This window comes from Acinonyx jubatus, chromosome B3 (assembly GCF_027475565.1).
Source record: "Acinonyx jubatus isolate Ajub_Pintada_27869175 chromosome B3, VMU_Ajub_asm_v1.0, whole genome shotgun sequence".
Taxonomy (NCBI): domain Eukaryota; kingdom Metazoa; phylum Chordata; class Mammalia; order Carnivora; family Felidae; genus Acinonyx; species Acinonyx jubatus.
The window spans coordinates 59171076-59193108 of NC_069386.1; the positions used below are offsets into that span (position 1 = coordinate 59171076).

A 22033-nucleotide genomic window follows, 5' to 3' on the forward strand; every position below is an offset into this window, starting at 1 on the left:
TTTGAGCTCAACTTCTGGTGAGCTCGAGCCCTGTCAGGTGAGCTCCTCTTCTCTCTCCCTCTGTCTCTGTCTCTGTCTCTCTCTCTCTCCCCCCACTCTCTCCCTCCCTCTCCCTCCCTCTCCCTCCCTCTCTGCCCCTCACTCACTTGCGCCTTCTCTCAAAAAAAAAAAAAAAAAAAGACTGAGCTATTTCTGCCATAGGAGGGTAAGCTGCTTGGTTACTATACTTTAGGTATCACCTTTATTTTCCTCTGTAGGATACTAGAGACTAGGACTCAGCCATCCTTAACTAAAGGTGAAAGATACTAGCTTTATCCAAAAAGAGCTATAATTATATTCTTTCCCCTAGAAGTGAAATAGTCCCCTCATCTACAGAAGATGGGTGGAATATCTATGCACAGAGTCTTTCTGCTCCTAGTAGACAGTGGTGGTGGTTTTCTTATCTTCGCTGAAAAACAAGGGATCAGAGAATAAACTGTTAACGCCCTATTGGAGATTATTTTGGTGCTCTTTATTCTGACCTCATTGGATCTCAGCTTAGTGGTTGCATTTATTTTTTTACTGCCCAAATAAAGGAATTCTGGATGTTTCTGTTATGTCCATTGTAAGGCAGAGATAGGGGTGGAAAGCTCCTTTTTTCCAGGGTGGCCATTATCACTTTAATTCAGAGAATGATCCGCCTCCTTTGGGGGGCATTGTAGCAAGGCTATAGCATACTACTACATAAAATGGCAGATCTCAAAGTACTGCTTGGTTCAAGCAAGTCAACTCTGTCACTTTTTCCTTCCTAAAGACTTGCTTTGTTTCCCAGATGGAGGGTATATCAACTTTAAGACTACAGTCTCTCATTTCAGCCCTAAAGATCTCAATACTTAAATGGACAGGAAATGTGTCTGAACCCTTACTGCACATTGTGATTAAAAAAAAAAAAAAATTGTACACCTAAAAAGGTCATATTCCTCTGATATTGAGGACATAAGTTTGACTAAACCAATCCAGAGGAGGGAGCTGACTATAAGTTGGTCATGTCAGATGAAGACTGGATTCTATAAATGTATCACAATGTCAGTGAGGCATATTTAATGGCCAAACTATGGAATTATCAGGACACTATATACTTAATAGTAAATCTTCTTAATCAGGAGATTGTTTTGTTACGTCCTTATTAAAGAAGAATCACCTAATTAAATGTTTTCTTGTGTTTTAGGATCTTTGTTTGCTACAAAGCAGCCAGTGATGAACACATTTCATTGCTAACTGGATATGTCATGCTTTTATTGTTTATCCACCACACTGATTGTTTTCTTTCCCTTTGAGGTGCCCACGGTCTGCAGATGATGAACGAAAGCACCCTGTCCTCTGTCTTTTCTGTGGAGCCATACTGTGTTCTCAGAACATTTGCTGCCAAGAAATTGTGAATGGGGAAGAGGTTGGAGCTTGCATTTTTCATGCACTTCACTGTGGAGCTGGAGTCTGCATTTTCCTAAAGTGAGTAGTGAGTGTTTTGGAATCTTCATAATGAATTTAGGGAATCTAGATCCAATCTGGAAGCTATTATGGTAGGATAGTGTGTTGATAGGAAATGATCACATGAAATTGCATTAGAGAAGATATTACAGAATAAGTAAAAAACAAAAACAAACAAAAAAACCCAAATCAAAACAGACAAACAAAAAAACCCATAGGATTCTGTCCACATTTTAATTTTTTTGTGAAATGTCTTAAGCATGATAGACTTTGCATTGATTACTCTGGTGTTACAGAACACTCAGGTACAATGAAAGGGCTTGGAGTCCTAAAAACAAGTATATTTAAAAAGTACCTGTACATTGCTATTTTAAGTTGTCCTTTGAATATTTTCATTTTCTTCATTTCCTCTGTCAAAGCAACTGTTGTTTTCCCTGGTCTCTCTGCAAAAGACTGAGAGTGGAACATAGTTATTTCATGTTTATGAAAGAGTGCAAGTTGCCTGAGAGAGAAAATTCAAAGTGGATGCGTGTGCTTTTTCTTTCCATCTCCCCATGTACTGTAGTTTCTGTTTATGTAAGCCCACGTCTCCCTAACCATTGCCTGTAGGCATCTGTTGGAAAATGTGAATGAATGCATGGAAGCCACATCCAAATACCTATTTTCTTTTTTTAGGGAACCTATAGCAAATAAACCCACTACCTATTCCAACTGCTTATTTTGTTATGTCACTCTATAGTACCTATCCCTTCTGTATATACATACCCAAACATTATTTGTATGTCTTCATTTCTCTACTGTAAGAGTCCCAAGTACCTTCAAAGTGGCAGTGATTCTTTATAATTTGCACTATTGGAGGCTGGCTCTGACCAGAAAAGGCTTAATTAACACTTGCCTAGCTGACGTTCTTTTCTGGCCCAAAGTTATCAGATATTGTTCTGTGCTTCTGTTTAGCTCCCTCCCACTCCAGATCGTGGGTCAGGAAACAGAACAGAAACAACACTGGCCATCATTTTCCATGGTATCTGTGGTTCAAGTAGGACAGCTTCCTTCCTCTCTTCAGTATATTCAGTCAGTATTAATGGTCCCGTTTCCCTAAATCCATTGATTTTTCCCATAATGTCAATAAAAATAACAATATTCACTGTCTTTTTTTAGACAAAACACAGTTTAGTCTATTTGTCTATGTTTACTGTCTTTATACTGAATTCCTGACAGATACTGGCCATATCTTTTCTCTAGATTAATTTTGATGCAGTGCCTATCATTTGCACTCATGCAGTTAATAATATTTCCTCTTGGTTCTTTTGTCCTTCAGAATCCGAGAATGCAGAGTAGTTCTGGTTGAAGGTAAAGCCAGAGGCTGTGCCTATCCAGCCCCTTATTTGGATGAATATGGAGAAACAGACCCTGGCCTGAAGTAAGATTAGTTTTTGTTTGTTTGTTTCATTGTAGTCACATTATTGTATATGGATGGTAACAGTCCTTTAAACACAGAAACTAATGCTAAATATTGAAAGATATTTTTAAATAGTTGCAAATTAAAAATATTAAATATGATATGACCCTGAGGAGCACATAATTTTGAACAGCTTTGTGCTGCTTTAGAATGTGAAGGTAATACTTTTCCAAAATTAAAGACACCCAGCTGTTCTAATGTTTGAATGTTATGTTATTTTTAAGCAACCTTTCTACAGAATTATGTATGGAGGTAGATTTTGGATTAAGGGAGAAAAAGGCTGAGTGGTTCAAAGTAGTTAATGACTGAGGATAAGAAATCTGAGTTGTTCCAGAAAGGTACAAAGAAGCAGAATTTTTAAATTAATTAGGCAATTTGAAAATCCCCAATCAGCTGAGACACTTGAGTGCCTCCAGAATGAGAATCTCACAGTTCTCCATTACTGGCAACGGCCAAATTTTAGTCATTTTGGATTAGCTGCTCTACAGTGTTACAAACTGTACAACCTTAGAATTGATGGGGAGTGGTTTTATTTAAATATTTGCTAATCACCAGCAAGTTTTTTTTGTGTCATAAAGACAACAATAAGCAAATATTTCTGAGAAGCAGAATATAATTTGAGGGCTTAGTATTCTACACCTCAGACTTAATCTGTACTATACAAAAACCAGAAATTAAAGCTAAATACACTGTATGAAGCTGAAAAGCCATTAAAGCTCTATCAGACTAAGTACCCAAAAAAAGAATAAAGCTGCTTCGGGTTATAAATCTCATTGTCCATTTAAATGAGGTCTAATAAACCACAATTTCTTTATCCATTCGTCAGTTGATGGACATTAAGGCTCTTTCCACAATTTGGCTATTGTTGAGAGTGCTGCTATAAACATTGGGGTACAAGTGCCCCTATGCATCAGTACTCCTGTATCCCTTGGGTAAATTCCTAGCAGTGCTATTGCTGGGTCATAGGGTAGGTCTATTTTTAATTTTCTGAGGAACCTCCACACTGCTTTCCAGAGTACTACATGGCAATGAGAAAGAACGAAATATGGCCCTTTGTAGCAACATGGATGGAACTGGAGAGTGTGATGCTAAGTGAAGTAAGCCATAGAGAGAAAGACAGATACCATATGTTTTCACTCTTATGTGGATCCTGAGAAACTTAACAGAAACCCATGGGGTAGGGGAAGGAAAAAAAAAAAAGAGGTTAGAGTGGGAGAGAGCCAAAGCATAAGAGACTGTTAAAAACTGAGAACAAACTGAGGGTTGATGGGGGGTGGGAGGGAGGGGAGGGTGGGTGATGTGTATTGAGGAGGGCACCTTTTGCGATGAGCACTGGGTGTTGTATGGAAACCAATTTGACAATAAATTTCATATATTGAAAATAAATTAAATAAATAAATAAATAAATAAATAAATAAATAAGGCCTAATAATGCCCATGATATACTTTGCCTATTTTCTGAGTAATCAAGGAGTAAATTTCTGCTTCATCAGCTAAGTAACGTATTAAGTTCATGGTGATCAGTAGTGAAGGGAGAATATCCGTTTTGAAACCCTCTTGTAATTATCCCCCCTGCTCTAAGAATATCTCGCCTGGGTGGCTCAATCAGTTAAGCAACTGATTTCGGCTCAGGTCATGATCTCACAGCTTGTGAGCTCGAGCCCCACAATGGGCTTTATGCTGACAGCTCAGAACCTGGAGCCTGCTTCAGATTCTGTCTGCCTCTCTCTCTGCCCCTCCCCTGCTTGTGCTCTATCTGTCTGTCTCTCCCCCTCTCTCTCAAAAATAAATAAGCATTAAAATTTTTTTTATTTCTAAAAAAATTTATTTATTTATTTATTTTTATGTTTTTATTTATTTTTGAGAGAGAGAGAGAGAAAGCACAAGCGGGAAAGGGGCAAAGAGGGAGAGGGAGACACAGACTCTGAAGCAGACTCCAGGCTCTGAGCTTTCAGCACGGAGCCCAGTGCGGGGCTCAAGCCTACAAACTGTGATCATGACCTGAGCCAAAGTTGGATGCTTAACTGACTGAGCCACCCAGGAGCCCCCCACCCCCCAAAAAAATTTTTTTTTAAAGTTTGAACTAATTTAGGCAATAAAGATATGGGCAGTTATTTGATTCGAACTTACATGTTGGTGTTTTTTGTTTTCCTGAAGGAGGGGCAATCCCCTTCATTTATCTCGTGAACGGTATCGGAAGCTCCATTTGGTGTGGCAACAGCACTGCATTATAGAAGAGATTGCTAGGAGCCAGGAAACTAATCAGATGTTATTTGGATTCAACTGGCAGTTATTGTGAGCTTCAACTCTGCCTTGGGACAATCACAAGTGAAGACAGTAATGAAGACTGATTGAAAATTATGGAGATCTTTCTTTCTGAGGGCTGGGGAAGGGTTGGAGGGTCTTTTGCTCCATGTCCAGATTTGCATACATTAATAAAATATTCCTTAATGGAGTATTGCTTTCAATTAGTGAAAATATGCTTAAAGGAGTGAAAGGATGACATAGATTAATGTTTCATGTTCCAGAACACTAAAAAAATGCTTCTTCACCCCAAATGTCTCACTGTGCTATTTCCAGAAAACTCATTTCCCTTCATAATCTGTCCCATTTCATGTCATTTCATTCACCTGGTAAATGAAGTCACATCAAGCAGTCATGGACATTTTTATATGTTGGCTAACTCTTCTACAGTTCTGTATTTGGTATTTCCCACACACACCCAAGTTTCGTTTAGCTGACATTGGAACACTGACAAGATTCTAATCTGTGGTAGTCTTCCTTGCAGCTCAAGAGGAATTGCAGAAACCATGCAGTATACTTCAGTTGAGAAAGTTTTCAGAAGAGTAAATTTCTTTTAAGGAATTCCCCGTAATGTGCCACTTAGTGTTTCAGCCAGAAATTAAACAGTTCTATGGACAGAGTTGCCACTTGTAAGACAAATTTCTGCCACTGTGGAAAAGCTTTTTTCCCACAGTAGACCTCAAGAAGAGTTAGGATAATGTATTCATTATTCATCCCTGATGGGCCAAAGAAACTGTAATCCTCTCCTTTTACCACAAATAGCTTTGTTAAGTTTTGAAATTATGCTTTCTATTTCCAAAGGCAAGTTTCTAAAATGAGTTCACTTATCTCTTGTTTGACTCTTAAAAACCTGAGGCAGTTCTGATATAAAACTGTCTATAGAATGAGGATAAGAAAATTCCCCCAATGAATGGAGCATGGCAGCTGTAAATTAGAACAATCAGATTTAAGCCAATTCTGTAACCTATGTCTTTGTAAAAGACAAATCCTTCGTTATCTGTGTACAATGTTTTCATAAACTCTGGTTTTATGTCTAGTACAGACAACCAAAAAAGCCATGTGATCAGTAGTCTGTGTCCTGTTATAATATGCTGTGGTTGAGCCATCTTGTTTATAAGTAATAGTGCTCTCTTGAATCTGTGCATAGACTTCTTGATTTTTGGCTTTAACTTTTTATATCAAGAACTTGTGATATGAGCAGCAGATAGAAGATAAATTGAAATCTTCCATTTTAGCTTCTGTTGTCTCTGGAATAATGTTATGAATTTGAAAAGATGCATTCAAAGATCATCTGATATTGCCTTTGGTGACTACGTCATATACGTGTGTACATGTTTTCCTGTCTTCTTTTTGCTCAGCCAAGGCAAGCAAATAAAAGTATATTTGCACAGTGATTGATGATGCACATTTGGGGTTAGATTTTTTTGGTATTTTTTATGTAAAGTGGGTTTTGCAGTAAAGGATGGGCATGAACAGGCATCAGAATCACAATCATGATTTTCTACTTGAATAATTATTATTCAGAAGGTATCAGGAAATAGATACAACTCCAGTGAGCGATCTGTAACAGTTGATGAATGAGGATCAGAAAATTCAGTATTCAGTTTGTCCAATTTGCCAGTATGATTAAGTGATAAGAACATCTCCCTTTTTTTCTTAGATAATTTTTTTGGATGGATTGTCTGACTTGGTAAGTCTGAGCCAAAATAGGCAACAGGAGGTACTGACTTCTGCCCTGATTGGCCCCAATTTAACAAAGATATACTGACTTTGTTTCTAGTCTTTTTATATTCATTTCATAAATCCTGGGCTTAAGCTCTGAGGCTGCCAGAGGGACTATCCTGTAATGGCCAGTCAGACCTTTACTGCCAAAGAACCCATTTCATATTGAGTTCCACTTTTGAGATTGATTCAGACCCCTGCACTGTAGATGAACACGTGTCTCAGTGCTGCCCCCAGCCCTAGGGATTTCTAATTATATTCAAATATGATAGTGGTCTGCCCTCATCATTGCAAATAATTTAATTATGCTTATCGAGTTTACTCACAAATGAGCAAAAAGTCACTTTATTTTCATTAGTGTAGTTATGTGGAGGAACTGGTTCAACAGGATGGCTCCAAAACTATGTTTTTCTCATGTTTTTGGTGAGGGGCTGACAGGAATTTTAATGATACAGTGAAGAAAAACGTATATCTGTATAATTAATTTATTTTGTTGATGTATGGGCTGTGAGTTCACTTTAGTGGTCATTTGTCATTTCATAACAACTATGCATTTTGGTTCACTGTGACGATGATCTATATTTAGTGACTGCGACATGTTTATACCACTGATTCAAATTCCACCCATGATGAAGTTATACAAATAATGCATATATTGATATCTTTTATTGCAAAATGTAAATTTAAAACTTGTATAATGTCCTTGTGCTTTTTGAAATAAAATATCTTATATGTGTATATTTACAAAGAAAAAAGGGACTTCTCATGTTTGGGGATTTGGGTTTGAAGTATAAAAATCTGTACCTAGAAAGGAGCTCTAGTTAAAAGTTACCCTTCTCAGCTCAAACAAATTCTTTAACAGACATAGGTATTTGGTGTAATGGTCTCCAAACTTTTTGACCATACATTCCATCAGTAAATATATTTTTTTAATTTTTAAAAAATTTTTAATGTTTATTTATTTTTGAGAGAGATAGAGACAGTATGAGCTGGGGAGGAACAGAGAGGGGGGGAGACACAGAATCTGAGGCAGGCTCTAGGCTCCACAGAGCCCGATATGGGGCTCATACCCACAAACCCTGATACCATGACCTGAGCTAAAATCGGACACTCAACCGACTGAGCCACCCAGGTGCCCCCATCAGTAAATAATTTTTAAGCATGAACTGATAGAATTTTTTTTTAATTTTTTTCAATGTTCATCTATTTTTGAGAGAGAGAGACAGCATGAACAGGAGAAAGGCTGAGAGAGAGGGAGACACAGAATCCGAAGCAAGCTCCAGGCTCTCAGCCATCAGCACAGAGCCCGATACAGGGCTCGAACTCATAAACGGTGAGATCATGACCTGAGCCAAAGTCAGACACTTAACTGACTAAGCCACCCAGGTGCCCCTAGAGAGAATTTTTTATATTCAGTACTATACTAATGAATTAAATACATTATAAAACATTGCCCAAAAATGGAGATTTTAAAAATCAGCTGAAAAATAATTATATTTCTATTTATTTATAAATGTTTATTTTTTAATAAATTTTTTCAATGTTTATTTTTGAGAGAGAGTGAGAGACACACACATACAGAGTATGAGCAGGGGAGGAGCAGAGGGAGAGGGAGACAGAATCTGAAGCAGGCTTCAAGCTCTGAGTTGTCAGCATAGAGCCTGACATGGAGCTTAGACTCACGAGCCATGAGATCATGACCTGAGCCAAAGTCGGACACTTAACAAACTGAGCCACCCAGGTGCCCCATAAATGTTTGTTTATTTTTGGGAGGGAGAGCGTTAGCAGGGGACAGTCAGAGAGAGGGAGACACAGAATCCAAAGCAGCTCCAGGCTCTGAGCTGTAAGCACAGAGCCCAATACGGGACTTGAACCCAGGAACCATGAGATCATGACCTGAGTCAAAGTTGGGTGCTTAACCAACTGAGCCACCCAGGTGCCCCTAGAATATTTCTATTTAAAGATTTTCCACATGAATCTATGGATTTCATTGAGTATGTACACTCCACTGTGGACAGTCATCTAGGGCAGCAATGTCCAGGAGAACTCTGCAATGATGGGAATGTTCTATATTTGCCCTCCACTATAGTAATTACTGTCCTCATGCAGCTATCGAACTTTTAAAATGTGGCTAGTGCAACTGAACACCAGAATTTTTAAGTTTATTTGATTTTAATTAAATTTAAATCATCATGTGTGGCTAGTGGCTACTATATTGGACAGCATTAAATCTAGTGTAATGGTTCTCAAACTTGATTGTGTTAGAATCACCTAAAGAGTATTAACAAAATATAAATTTCTGGGATTTCAGCCTGGATCTTGAATCCAAATCTCCTGAGACTGGACCTTTATAAAATCATTGTGATTTCCTTCTGTTTCTATACCATTACTCTTAAAATTTAGAGCTTTCTTTCTTTTTACTTAAGTGATTTTAGTCTAAGTACCAGAGAGCCTCAGGGAGAAAAGTAGATCAGAGAGGGAGGAAAGTGCCAAACTTGGATTGTTGTGATATTTCAGTTGGAGTTTCTGTGTATGCTTTCATTTAAGAAAAGGGTGCCTGGAGTTAAAACAAAAAGTCCTTGCTTTAGTTTTAAGACTGTGCGATATTCTAAGAGGGTAATACTGGAGGCAATGAAGGAAGGGTTTTGGTTATGAAAATACAGTTGGCAGGTAGAGGTCACTAAGGAATCTTCTCCATGCTTATACTAGATTGTCTGGGCACTACTAGGAAAAACAAATCATACAATTGTTCACAATTGTTCACAGTTTACATTAAAATTTAAATTTTCTAGGGCCACCTGGGTGGCTAAGTCGGTTAAACATCAGACTCTTGATTTTGGCTCAGGTTATGATCTCACAGTTTGGGAGATCAAGCCCTGTGTCAGAGCCTGCTTCGGATTCTCTCTCTCTCTCTCTCTCTCTCTCTCTCTCTCTCTCTCTCTCTCTCTCTCATTGCCTCTGTCTCTCTACCTCCCCTGCTTGTGCTCTGTCTCTCAAAAATAAATGAACATTTAAAAATTTAAAAAAATGTAAACTTCAATTCAGTACAACAAATAAATAAAATAAAAAGATACCCAGAGTTAGGTGGTATAATCACATCAACAGTACAGTTTCTGAATTTCCCCCAAACTCTTCCTGAAAACCATATACACTAACCAGGATAACAAAAGAAAAACCCCGAAGTGTAACACAACTAGGTAGCAGCAGGGTCTCTCCATGAATTTCCAAGTCTGGGCAGATACACCCAAAGCACCAATAGCAGCAAGGCTGTGTAGTGCAAGTTGTGGAAAGTGAAAGGGGAACTAAGAGTTGCAGAACTAAGAAATTGCTAATGACCCTCAAGTGGGGAGAAACATAGTCAACAGAAATCCTGGACAATCAGGACTGAGAATTGCCAGCAGAGTTAACTGAAGTCCTCACATGTTCTAAGTTGAGGTCAGTGAAAGACTGCTGTCTTAAGAGAATCCAACAATGTGGTGGCAGTCTAAGTCCTCTGTATTCTTATAAATAACCATTAAATACTGCCTTCATTACAGAAAGAGAATCGCCCTATGGAAAACTAAAAACAAACCAGATTGAGAATGGCAGCAATACTGTGAGTAAGAGACAGAATTCAGATTGTATGTGTGAGTGATATACAAAGTAATCTATTAGCAAAATGCTACATTTAAACATATAAGTATTAGAGTACTATCTGAGTATTTGACATTAAAAATGGAGGAGGTAACTCTGAGCTGTGAAGCTGTGAACATTTTCTTGGCCAATCTCTGCCAATATGACAAATATCTCCTGCAGAAAATCCATCTCATTTAAAAAAGAATATAACTTTCTCTGTATGGCTTATTTCACTTAGCATAACACTCTCCAGTTCCATCCACGTTGCTACAAAAGGCCATATTTCATTCTTTCTCGTTGCCAAGTAGTATTCCATTGTATATATAAACCACAATTTCTTTACCCATTCATCAGTTGATGGACATTTAGGCCCTTTCCATAATTTGGCTATTGTTTAGAGTGCTGTTATAAACATTGGGGTACAAGTGCCATGGGGGAGGGGAAGGAAAAAAAAAAAAGAGGTTAGAGTGGGAGAGAGCCAAAGCATAAGAGACTTTTAATTGAGAACAAACTGAGGGCTGATGGGGGGTGGGAGGGAGGGGAGGGTGGGTGATGGGTATTGAGGAGGGCACCTTTTGGGATGAGCACTGGGTGATGTATGGAAACCAATTTGACAACAAATTTCATATATTAAAAAAAAAAAGTCAGTTTGACTACAAAAAAAAAAAAAGAATATAACTCTGATTGGGGCATCATTGGGATGGCTCAGTCGGGTAAGCATCTCACTCTTGATCTCAGGGTTGTAAGTTCAAGCCCCACATTACTTAAATAATATAATTGTGATGGTTAATTTTTTAAATGTATTTATTTATTTGTTTGGAGAGAGAACAAGCAGGAAGGGGCAGCGGGAGGAGAGAGACAGAATCCCAAGCAGGCTCTGTGCTGAAAGTACACAGGGCTCTATCTCACAAATGGTGAGATCATGACCTTAGCCAGAATCAAGAATCAGATGCTTGGGGCACCTGGGTGGCTCAGTTGGTTAAGCGTTGAACTTCGGCTTAGGTCATGATCTCAGTGTTCATGGGTTTGAGCCCTGTGTCGGGCTCTGTGCTGACAGCTCAGAGCCTGGAGCCTGCTTCGGATTCTGTGTCTCCCTCTCTCTTTGCCCCTCCCCCACTCATGCTCTGTCTCTCTCTGTCTCAAAAATAAATTTAAAAAACATTAAAAAATTAAGATTAAAAAAAAAAGATCAGATGCTTAACCGACTGAGTCACCCTGGCACCACCTGTGATGGTTAATTTTTTTATATCAACTTGAGAGGCCTAAGGGATGCCTGGATAGCTGTTGCAACATAATTTCTGGATGTATCTGTGAGGGTGTTTCTGGAAAAGATTAGAGTTTGATTCAGTAGACTGAACAGAGCTATCCTCACATCCTCTGGAGGTATCATCCAATCCTCCGGGGGTCCAAATGAAACAAAAAGAAGAAGAATGATTTCCCTCTCTCTCTCTCTTTTTAAGTTTATTCGTTTTGAGAGAGAGAGAACGAACAGGGGAGTGGCAGAAAGAGAGAGGGAGAGAGAGAGAATCCCAGGCAGGTTCCCCATTGTCAGCACAAAGCCTGATGTGGATCTTGATGAGGGGGCTCATTCTCATGTTCCTGTGATATGACCTAAGCCAATATCAAGAGTCAGGCTTAACAGACTGAGCCACCCAGGTGCCCCTTCCCTCTCTCTTTTTAACAGGGATGTCTATCTCCGGCTCTCAGGCTTCGGAGCTCCTAGTTCTCAGGCCTTTGGACTTGGATGGAATTATGCCACTAGCTTTCCCAGTTCTCCTGCTTGTAGAGTGCAGATGGTGGGACTTCTAGGCCTCCATAACCACATGAGTCAATTCCTATAATAAATCTCATATATGCCTCTGTCTGTGTGTGTGTGTGTATCTTCTGTTGACTCTGTTTCTCTAGAGAAGCCTAATACAATAAACTAGCCCCAAAGTTATTACAAGGAAAAGGAAACCAAAAATGAACTGAGCAAAGTTGCAACAACTAGTGAGAATACAGTAGAAAATTGTGGCCCCAAAGCAGACAGAAACTGTAACCTAACAATTGAAAATGAGATATAAGAATTTTTTTAAATGATCAAAGCTTTGTCAGGACACAACTCATAAATGTAATAGAAGATCTCAAAAGTGATACAGTAAGACAACAGGAGGACATGAAACTCAAGTAGTATTAGGAAAAAATTTTGGAAAAGACTAAATTAGAATGAGTACAAGCTGAAAAGTCAACTATGAAAAACACAGTAAAGAAAAATAGTAAATATAAAAATAGAAAAAAATAAAAGATAAACATTTGAGATAAAACAAAAGAGACAGAAGATAGGCAAGAATGATTGAATATATATTAACTACAGTTCCTGATAAAAATCAAAGAAATGGAACAGAACACAAATGGAAAACTAATTTGACAAAACTTGCCTGGAAAAAAAAAAAAAAAACCCTTGAAAATACACATTTGAAAGGAAACACTGTCAAATTCAACCCAGAGGAGTCCAACACCAAGACCTGCCCCAGTAAAGCTGTTGGATCTTAAGAACAAGAGAGACAAAATCATTTGGACATCTAGGCAAAAAAATCCAAGTCACTCGTAAGATAAAGTCAAATTGACACTGGCATTAGACTTCTTGGAAGCAACATTTTAAATATACTCAATAAAAGGATTTTCAAGAGTTTTTATGTCCAAACTGCCCAGGTATAAAGTTCACACAAATTGTTAAAAGCAAGTTAATACTCAGGAAAATATTTTTTTTTCCATGAGCCTTGATTGAGGAATTTACCAGAAAACAATTTTTGGATAATCACAAAATGGTTATAGAAGCTTTGGCATATAGTCCAAGGGTTGGGTGTTGTAAGAATTGAGAGTAAAGAAGGAGTAAAAATGAGAGACAAAATCAGATGCTCTGATAATGTAAAACTAATACAATTAACAAAAAATGGGAGGAAAGGGTTGAATAGGTACGAAGTTAAATAAGTGAACTGACTGCATCAGCGGTATTAGCTAAAAAGATATCACTCAAAGCCGACAAATCAAAAATAAAACTTTACACAAATTGACACTAGGGATAAAACTAGTGGCTACATAGAAAGAAGAGGCCAGTAAGCAATTTCAAAATTGCTTACATGTTAGCAAAACAACAGCCAGTTTTAAGGAAAGAGTACTTAGACGGGTGCCTGGGTGGCTCAGTTGGTTAAGCAACCGACTTCAGCTCAGGTCATGATCTCACGGTTGAGGAGATTGAGCTGCTGACAGCTCAGAGCCTGGAGCCTGCTTCGGATTCTGTGTCTCCCTCTCTCTCTGCCCCTCCCCCACTCATGCTCTGTCTTTCTGTCTCAAAAATAAAATAAAAACATTAAAAAAAAAAAAAAAGAAAGAGTACTTAGAACATTACATAAAGATGTTAGTATAATGTTTACAACCAGAACTACAATGCAATACCAAAAAGGAGAAAAAAGGCAAAGAAAAGAGGCTACATAGTAAAACACTGTAACAAAATTCAGAGACCAATGGATAAATGTAAATGGGCTTAATTCCGCTATTAAAAAAAAAAATCAGATGAGCTAACCAATAGATTCCAGTGAAAAATAAAGAAATGAACATAATTTTTAAATGGGCAAAATATGTGGATATTTTTCCAAAGAAGATATACAAATTTCTAATCAGTACATGAGAAGATGCTCAACGACATTAGTCATTAGGGAAATGCAAGTCAAAACCACCATGAGACACCACTTCACACCCACTAGAATAGCTATTAATCAGCAAGACAGACAATACCTGTTGGCAAGGATGTAGAGAAATTGGAACCAAATACAGGCAGGCTTCACTTTGTATGGTAATGAATTATTATAAATATGGCCATGCAAACAAACCATGGAAAGCACTCTTAATAAACAATGGGAAAGATTGTGATTGTTCCATAGCCTTTAAAAGTTTTGGTGGAGGGGCACCTGGGTGGTTAAGCATCTGACTTGGGCTCAGATCGTGATCTCATGGTTTGTGAGTTTGAGCCCCGCATTGGGCTCTCTGCTGTTGGCACAGAGCCTGCTTCAGATCCTCTATCTCCCTCTCTCTCTGCCCTTAGTGTGCGCGCTCTCTCTTCCTCTCTCTCAAAAATAAATAAACATTAAAAAAAAGTAAAAATTCTGGTAGAAACAAAATCTTATAAATGTGTGGGGAAATAAAAATAGTAAAACTAACATTTAGTATGATTTATAACATTGAAAACTTTGAAAATTAAAGTGTTTTATTTCTTTTCAAAAGACTTATCAAGAAAAAACATCAAGGGTGCTTGCTTCTTCCCTGTGTAATTTATGATACGTGAGCATCTTTTCTACACCTTGGCAAATTGTCATTCATCTAAGTTTGAATTACTTCCAACAATGTATCCTTTGTGTTCTCAGTGTTATGAAATACTTTCAGGCATTCCTTTAATGTGAAGTTTTGTGCCAGTATCGTTTTTTTCTGGGGCGCTTGCCATAAAAACGTATTTATTTCAATAAGTTTGTCTTCACTAAGTTTCCCTGACTGCATATCTAGAATCCCTTAAGCAACAGTAATGTCAACAATTCTGCAGTTAACTATTTCTTCTATAACTCCTATATAACTTTTATGACATTTATATTTGACCCAAATTTCACTTACAGCATTATCACTTGAGTGTCTTTGTTGCGCTTTTATCTTTGTTGGCCAATTCCCTGTTTTCATTATCAATTTTTGTATAACGTCACATGGGTTTATCACTGGGAGGCAAGAAGACAGCACAACGACATGCTTTGCTCTCTGTCCCTGACCTGAATGCTTTGAACAGATGTGCAATGTGCAAACAGAATTGGCCACTGACCATGACAAGCATTGTTACTTAGTAATTTGTGAAGTGAAGAGCTTGCTGCAAAGTTAACACTTTATGCGATTACAATTAACATACCATCATAAGCAAAATTTGAATCATGTTGTTGAGGAACTGGTGTTAATTTCATTAAAACACGGTAACTGAAAACTTTGTATATGGGAACGATCCAAGCTGAAGACATCTTGTAACAGAGCGGCAACTTTCATAAGCAAAAAAAACCCCAAAAAACAAAAACAAAAACAAAAAAACAGGATAAATAGACACATTAATAAAAGAGACTTTAACAAACATCTCCCAAACCTAGATAAGGTAGACAAAACATTCGTAAGGATATAATAGACCCAAACAAAATTATCAGTGTGTTAGTTGGGTCTTAAGGTAAGCAGACACTGAGACAGATTGGGGAGCACAAAAGTTTAAATTGCTGCACTAATCCACTCAGTTACAACTGGGCAAGGGAGTTCCAAGAAGTGCCCAGGCAAATCATCTGAATTCCACACATAGTCCTCTCTTTATCTAACAACAGCCCTTATACTTTCTTGCTGATCCCTGCCACTTACCCCTGCCAAGATGGTGACTCCTCTTCTTGCTTGCTAGTCCCTGGCAATACGCAGTCCAAAGGCCTGAGCTGCAGCCATCGTGTATAGTCCAGCAAGATCTTTGCCATGTCCCCTGGCAAGAGCGAGCCCCTTTTAGGCACCAAGACCTTTAACTCTGAAGAGCTCAGAGTTGTAGGGATAGGAAGCATGAAGTCCTCCAGGAAGCCATTAGGAATGATGAAGGGAGCCACTGCTTGGCCCCTGAACCTCAGTTATATACTTCCTATTGGAAACACAGCACTATATAAAGGTTTCTGATTCAGTGCATACCCCGCATTGTGGAAGATGGCACGCCATCCTCACAGAGCATTGCCTCTGAGCTGATACTTGAACTACATCTTCCACAGTCCATTCCAACATTCTGTCAGACCAGCTGCTCCTGAATGATGCAGTGTGCAAAACGACCTCTATATCCCACAGTCTGGGCCCCCTCCTATACCTCCTTAGCTGTGATGTGTATTCCCTGATGGCATGATATATTGTGTGGAATTCCGTGCTAATGGAGCAGGTACTCTACAAGCCCCCAGATAGCAGTGCTACCTGAAGCTCTGTGGGCAGGAAAGGCATACTTATACCCTGAAGAGATGCCCAGTCATGTGAGAATGAAGCATCCCAGTGAAATCAACTTGCCACCCAGTAGCTGGTTGATCTCCTTGAAGAACAATGCCATATCAATAGAGCAATGGACTCCATTGCTGGCAGGATGGACGTTCCAAGGTGGCAGTAGCTCTAGCAATCTTGGTAAGTGGAATCCATGCTGTTGGGCCCATGCTTAACCTCCATCTCTCCAGTCGTACACCTATTGTATCAGTCGCCAAAGGATGCTAACGTCTAAGTTGTTTGGATTACTTGCTTGTTTAGTATGTCTTCTGTAATGGACATACCATGAAGCCTTTTGGTGGGCATTAACATCTAAAGCAAAAATCTTCACACTTCGTACACATACTCATATGTCCATCCGTAGTATCATACTGTGTGTACTCCTTGTGTCTAGTTTCTTTTGCCTGTGAGATTCATCCATGTTGTCTTATGTACCAGTAGTTCCTTTCTTTTATTGCTAAGTAGTATTCATCATTATATGAATACACAAAAATGTATCCCTTTTCCTGTTGATAGATATATGGGTTGTTTCTAATTTGGGGCTATGATGAATAAAGCTGTTAAGAACATTATTTTTAAATTTTTTTTTAAATATTTATGTTTATTTTTGAGACAGAGAGAGACAGAACATGAGCAGGGGAGGGGCAGAGAGAGAGGGAGACACAGAATCCGAAGCAGGCTCCAGGCTCTGAGCTGTCAGCCCAGAGCCTGATGCGGGTCTCGAACTCGTCAACTGTGAGATCATGACCTGAGTCAAAGTCAGACGCTCAACCTACTGAGCCACCCAGGCACCCCTGTTAAGAACATTCTTATACAAGTGTTTTGTTTTAGAGATGTAACATGCAGTGATTTCTCTTGAAGACTGTATGTATGTATGTATGTATGTATGTATATATATGTATATATGTATATATGTATATACATGTATGTATGTATATGTATATATGTATATGTATGTATGTATGTGTATATATATGTATGTATGTATATATATGTGTGTGTATTTATAGTAAGAAATATAATGAGATATATAATGAAATACATGTGTGTGTGAACTGATCCATGTTCAACCTTTTAAGAAATTGTCAAGTATTTTGCCATCATTCCTCTTCTCCCTATTCTCAACATTTGGTATTGCTGTCTTTTCACTTGTAGCCATTCCGGTGGGTATGTAATGGTAGCTCACTCTCTCACTAATTATAACACTTTTTTTAGATGCTTCTGAGATTTACTGTGTAGACAATAAATATATTTTTTCTCTTCCCTTCCAGGATTTATACCTTATTTCTTTTCATCTCTTACTGGATAGGCTGCAATATAGAGTTGTGGTGGCTTAATAGCAAGAGTAGAAAATGATCATGAAGAGTTTTCTAAGTGCTGCTCAGGGCGATGAAGAATCACTAATATTTTTTTCATAGATGAATAATGTGGTCAAATTTGCATTTAGAAAAAGCTCTCTGGCTGTGATGTGGAAAAAATAAAGATACCAGGGAAGGCCAGTTAAAAGGTTCCTGAAGTAATGTAGCTAAGAAGTGGTGACCTAAGCTAGGAAAGTGGCAATTGCAATGGAGAAGAATTGATTTTTTAAAAATAAAATATGTCTGGCTCCACTTAGTCCACATCAAGTGTGATTTCAGTAAACCAATCAATAAAAATGTGCACATATTTCAAGCCATTCTGAGATAGACTGAATTTAGGGGAAATTCATCTCCAGAAGCCACTACAAAGAACACTTTAACAAATGTTTTCAAGCTGTTAACAAAAAGAACTTGAAACAAATGGAACTATTGGGTTCAGTGTAAAATATAAAATGAAAATAATGCAATTCAATGAATGCAAGATCAGTTACTAAAACTTATTTTCTTATAAATGTGCCCCAATCAAGGCAAGTCACAAGCTGTCTATGCCAGCTTCCAGAATTGGTGAACTAAATTGTAGCAATAGTTGATGTGGCCCTTGATAAGCCATATAGATGAACTGAAAAAAAGTAAACCACCTCTGGTTGATACCAAAATAATAAGATCATACCAACTTGGAAAACAGCAACATCCACAAAAGACATAAATAGGAGAGAAGGTGACAAAAGTAGAAAATCTGTGAATTATGCAAAAAGACAAAAGTAGATGACTTTTGGAGAATGTAACTCAGCTGTGACACTCACCCAAGGCCTCAATAGCCCTAGGACAGCTTCCTTCTACTCCTCTGCCTCCTTTGCTCTCTTGCTCTTCCTTCCTTTTGCCCTGAACCCTCCCCTCACCTCATTGCCCTAGTGGATGCCCCGCTCCCTAGAGATTTCTCCAGCTTCGAGTTCATCTCTAGGTGAAAAGTTTTCAAAATTATGTGTCCAATCCTGACCTCAGGCCAGCATTTCCAACTTTTTACCTGGCGGTGCTTCTGGACTTTACAGCTCACAGAGTCAAGTTCATCAAACTCATCCTTGGCCCCAAATCCATTCTCCTTCCTGTCTTTTACTTCTGTTAAATGTACCACCATTATCCCAGTCATGCATGACATCTAAGTTACCTTTGACTCTTCCACAGTATGTTGCTTGGCAAAGTTACCAAGTCTCATCAGTTGTTTCTTCTGATTATCTGTCCTCTGCTCTGTACTCTCACCTCCCCATTTCAGGCCCTTCTTACATCATTGCCAGAACTGTTGCAACGGTCTCCTTGCTGGTCTTCTTTCCCTAGTTTCTTCCTTTCCTGAATTAATTCTGCATATTGTCACAAATTTAATCTTCCTAAAGCACAGGTCCGGTAATACCTCTGGCTGATACAGTGGCACCTCAGTAGCACCCCAAAAATCTTCAGTGGCTCATGAAACTCAAGAGCCTCTAAAACATGGCTCTGGGTTTTTTGTTTTGTGTTTTTTGGAGTTTTCTTCCCTTTCTGTGCAACCAGCTATACTCTGGTTTTTAGCCAATTTGTAAAAATAACTTTAACAGGTACTTAAAAGTTCCCATTACATCTCTACTCCTTAAGTATGAGCTGTGGATAGTGACTTCCTTCCAAAGATTACAGTGTGAAAGCAAGAAGAAAATAATAACTTTCCAGTGGAGAAAACTGATAAATCCTAGCTCAGTCAAGTGATCAAGGTCCATATCAATAGTGATAAATCATGTTGATAGTATGTATGTTGGATATGATGTGATAAAATGGAGCTTTATGTGCTTTTCCTCCCTAAGACCCTTAACCCCAGTATAACAATTTTAAAAAATCAGACAAAATCCAAAAGAGCATCCTACAAAATACTTGACCAATACTCCTCAAAACCATCAAAACTGTCATAACTAAGGAAACCAGAAAAAATTATTAGGTAAAAACTAAAAACATCTGAATAAACTATGAACTTTAGTTAATGATAATGAATCAATATTATTTTATTAATTACACAAATGTGCCATACAAATGTGAGCTGTTAATAACAGGGAGAACTGGGTGAGAGGATATTCGAGAACTCTCCATACATACTACCTTGTCAATTTTTCTGTAAATCTAAAATTATTCCAAAGAATAGCCTATTTTTTCAAATCTCATTTCCAAATAAATATTACACAATCATCAAAAATAATGAGGCAGATCTTTATGCACTAATATTGAAGAAACTCTAAGAAACTACTAATGAGAAAAGAAAGCTGCAGAACAGTCAGTGCATGAAGTGCTGCTTGCTATTTGTGTAAAGAAAAAGAATCGGTAGCTGTGTTTGCATATGGGGCAGAAAGCTACACAAGAAATCAGTAATTAGAGTAGGTGAATTGAGTGGCTGGGGGTCATGCATGAGATCATGACCTGAAGCAAAGTCAGACACTTAACCAACTGAGCCACCCAGGCACCCCTGCTGTTTTAGCAGATTTTGAATATTGAACCATGTGAATATATTCTCTATTAAACAAACAAGCACACAAACCAACCAAATCAGGGGGAAAGAAGATGGTCTGCCAAATCCTCCTCCCGACATTTTTAGTCAGAGCAGATGAGCATTTTTCTGGTCAGGAAAGAATCGGCAAGAGGCAGCTGAGAATATAACTTTCTAAGATCCTTTCAAGAGGAATCTTAGGGCAGGTATCAACACTGTGAAGCAAGGGCCGTGGAAAGGTGAGACTTGAGCAGGTCAAATTGCCCCATCCAATGGCCTCTCCTGGAGACTGTCCCACCATCTTCCTTTTAAATATTGACTTTTCTCCAGGTTCCAATCTTGCCCTCTAGCCTTTTTGCTCTGTAAGCTCTTCCTTGTGGATTTCATCCATGAAAAACATTGATTCTAATTAGGGGCAGAATTAAATGACAAAAGAGAGAGAGAAATTAAACTATTTGTTGAACAGCAGCTAATATTGTTTAGAGCTCAGTTTTATGGTGTACGAGAGGGCCTCACACTTGGATGAGTTGGTATACAGTAAGTTAAAGGTATATTTGTTTATTCTTGGATTCTTGTCGTTTTTTCCTTATTGTGTGTACATGACTCTGGGCTATGTAGGCACAGTGTAAAAGTTAACAAGTTTACTCTTGCTGAGTGGGGCTTTATAATCTGGAAAAAGCCAACAGTTATTGTCCAGTGTATACAAGAGCAAAAGGTCAAAGCAACAATTAGATGAGTATAAAATAAGGCTGATCTGAAATTTTTTAATGTTTATTTTGAGACAGAGAGTGAAAGAGACACATGTGAACAGGGGAGAGGCAGAGAGAGAGAGAGAGAGAGAGAGAGAGGAGGAGAGAGAATCCTAAGCAGGTTTTGCACTGTCAGCACAGAGACCAGCTTGGGACTTGATCTCACAAAGAGTGAGATTGTGACCTGAGCCAAAATCAACATTCTGATGCTTAACCGACTGAGCTACCCAGGCACCCCTGATTTGAACTTTTTGTTTTTGGTTATAATTCTTAGCAAACATGACACAAACCATAGGGATTTGCAGCCAATTCTTGAAGGAATCCTAAACTTCTAACATAAAATTAATGATTGGTGCACAAATGACAAAAGCAAGAATATATCAATGAATAATATAATTAATGAAAATTAAACGTTGCAAGAAAATTTGAGAGTGAACTGAAGTGTTACTTTTCAGGAAGTTTTTCTTAACTCTGTGGTAGGTAGAATAATGTCCCCTTCTCTCTACAAACTGTCCATGTACTAACCAGGAATGTTACCTTACATTGTGATTGGGTCTTTGTAGATGTGATTCAGGGTGTGGACCTTGAGATGGGGAGATTATCCTGGATTATCCAGGTAGACCCAGTCTAATTACATGAGTCCTTAAAAGTGAGGAGGTAGAAGAGTGGGTCAAAGGGATGTGCCATGAGGACTTTGCCCACCGGTGCCATGACCTTGTAGATGGAAAAATGGGGCCAAAAGCCAAGGAATGTGGGCAGCCTCTTGAAGCTGAAAAAAACAAGGGATCTGATTCTCCCCTTGAGTCTCAGAAAG

General features: G+C 38.4%; 1 protein-coding gene across 1 annotated transcript in view; it reads left to right on the forward strand.

Moving 5' to 3' along the window:
• The window catches only part of UBR1 (ubiquitin protein ligase E3 component n-recognin 1), a 130707-nt gene extending 125195 nt beyond the window's left edge, over window positions 1–5512 (forward strand). The window contains exons 45-47 of the mRNA XM_015064866.3: window positions 1318–1488; window positions 2786–2887; window positions 5084–5512. Of these exons, the coding sequence (XP_014920352.1) occupies window positions 1318–1488; window positions 2786–2887; window positions 5084–5225 (415 nt within the window). The 3' untranslated portion in view covers window positions 5226–5512. The remainder of the gene's footprint in view (window positions 1–1317; window positions 1489–2785; window positions 2888–5083) is intronic.
• Window positions 5513–22033: the final 16521 nt, after the last annotated feature.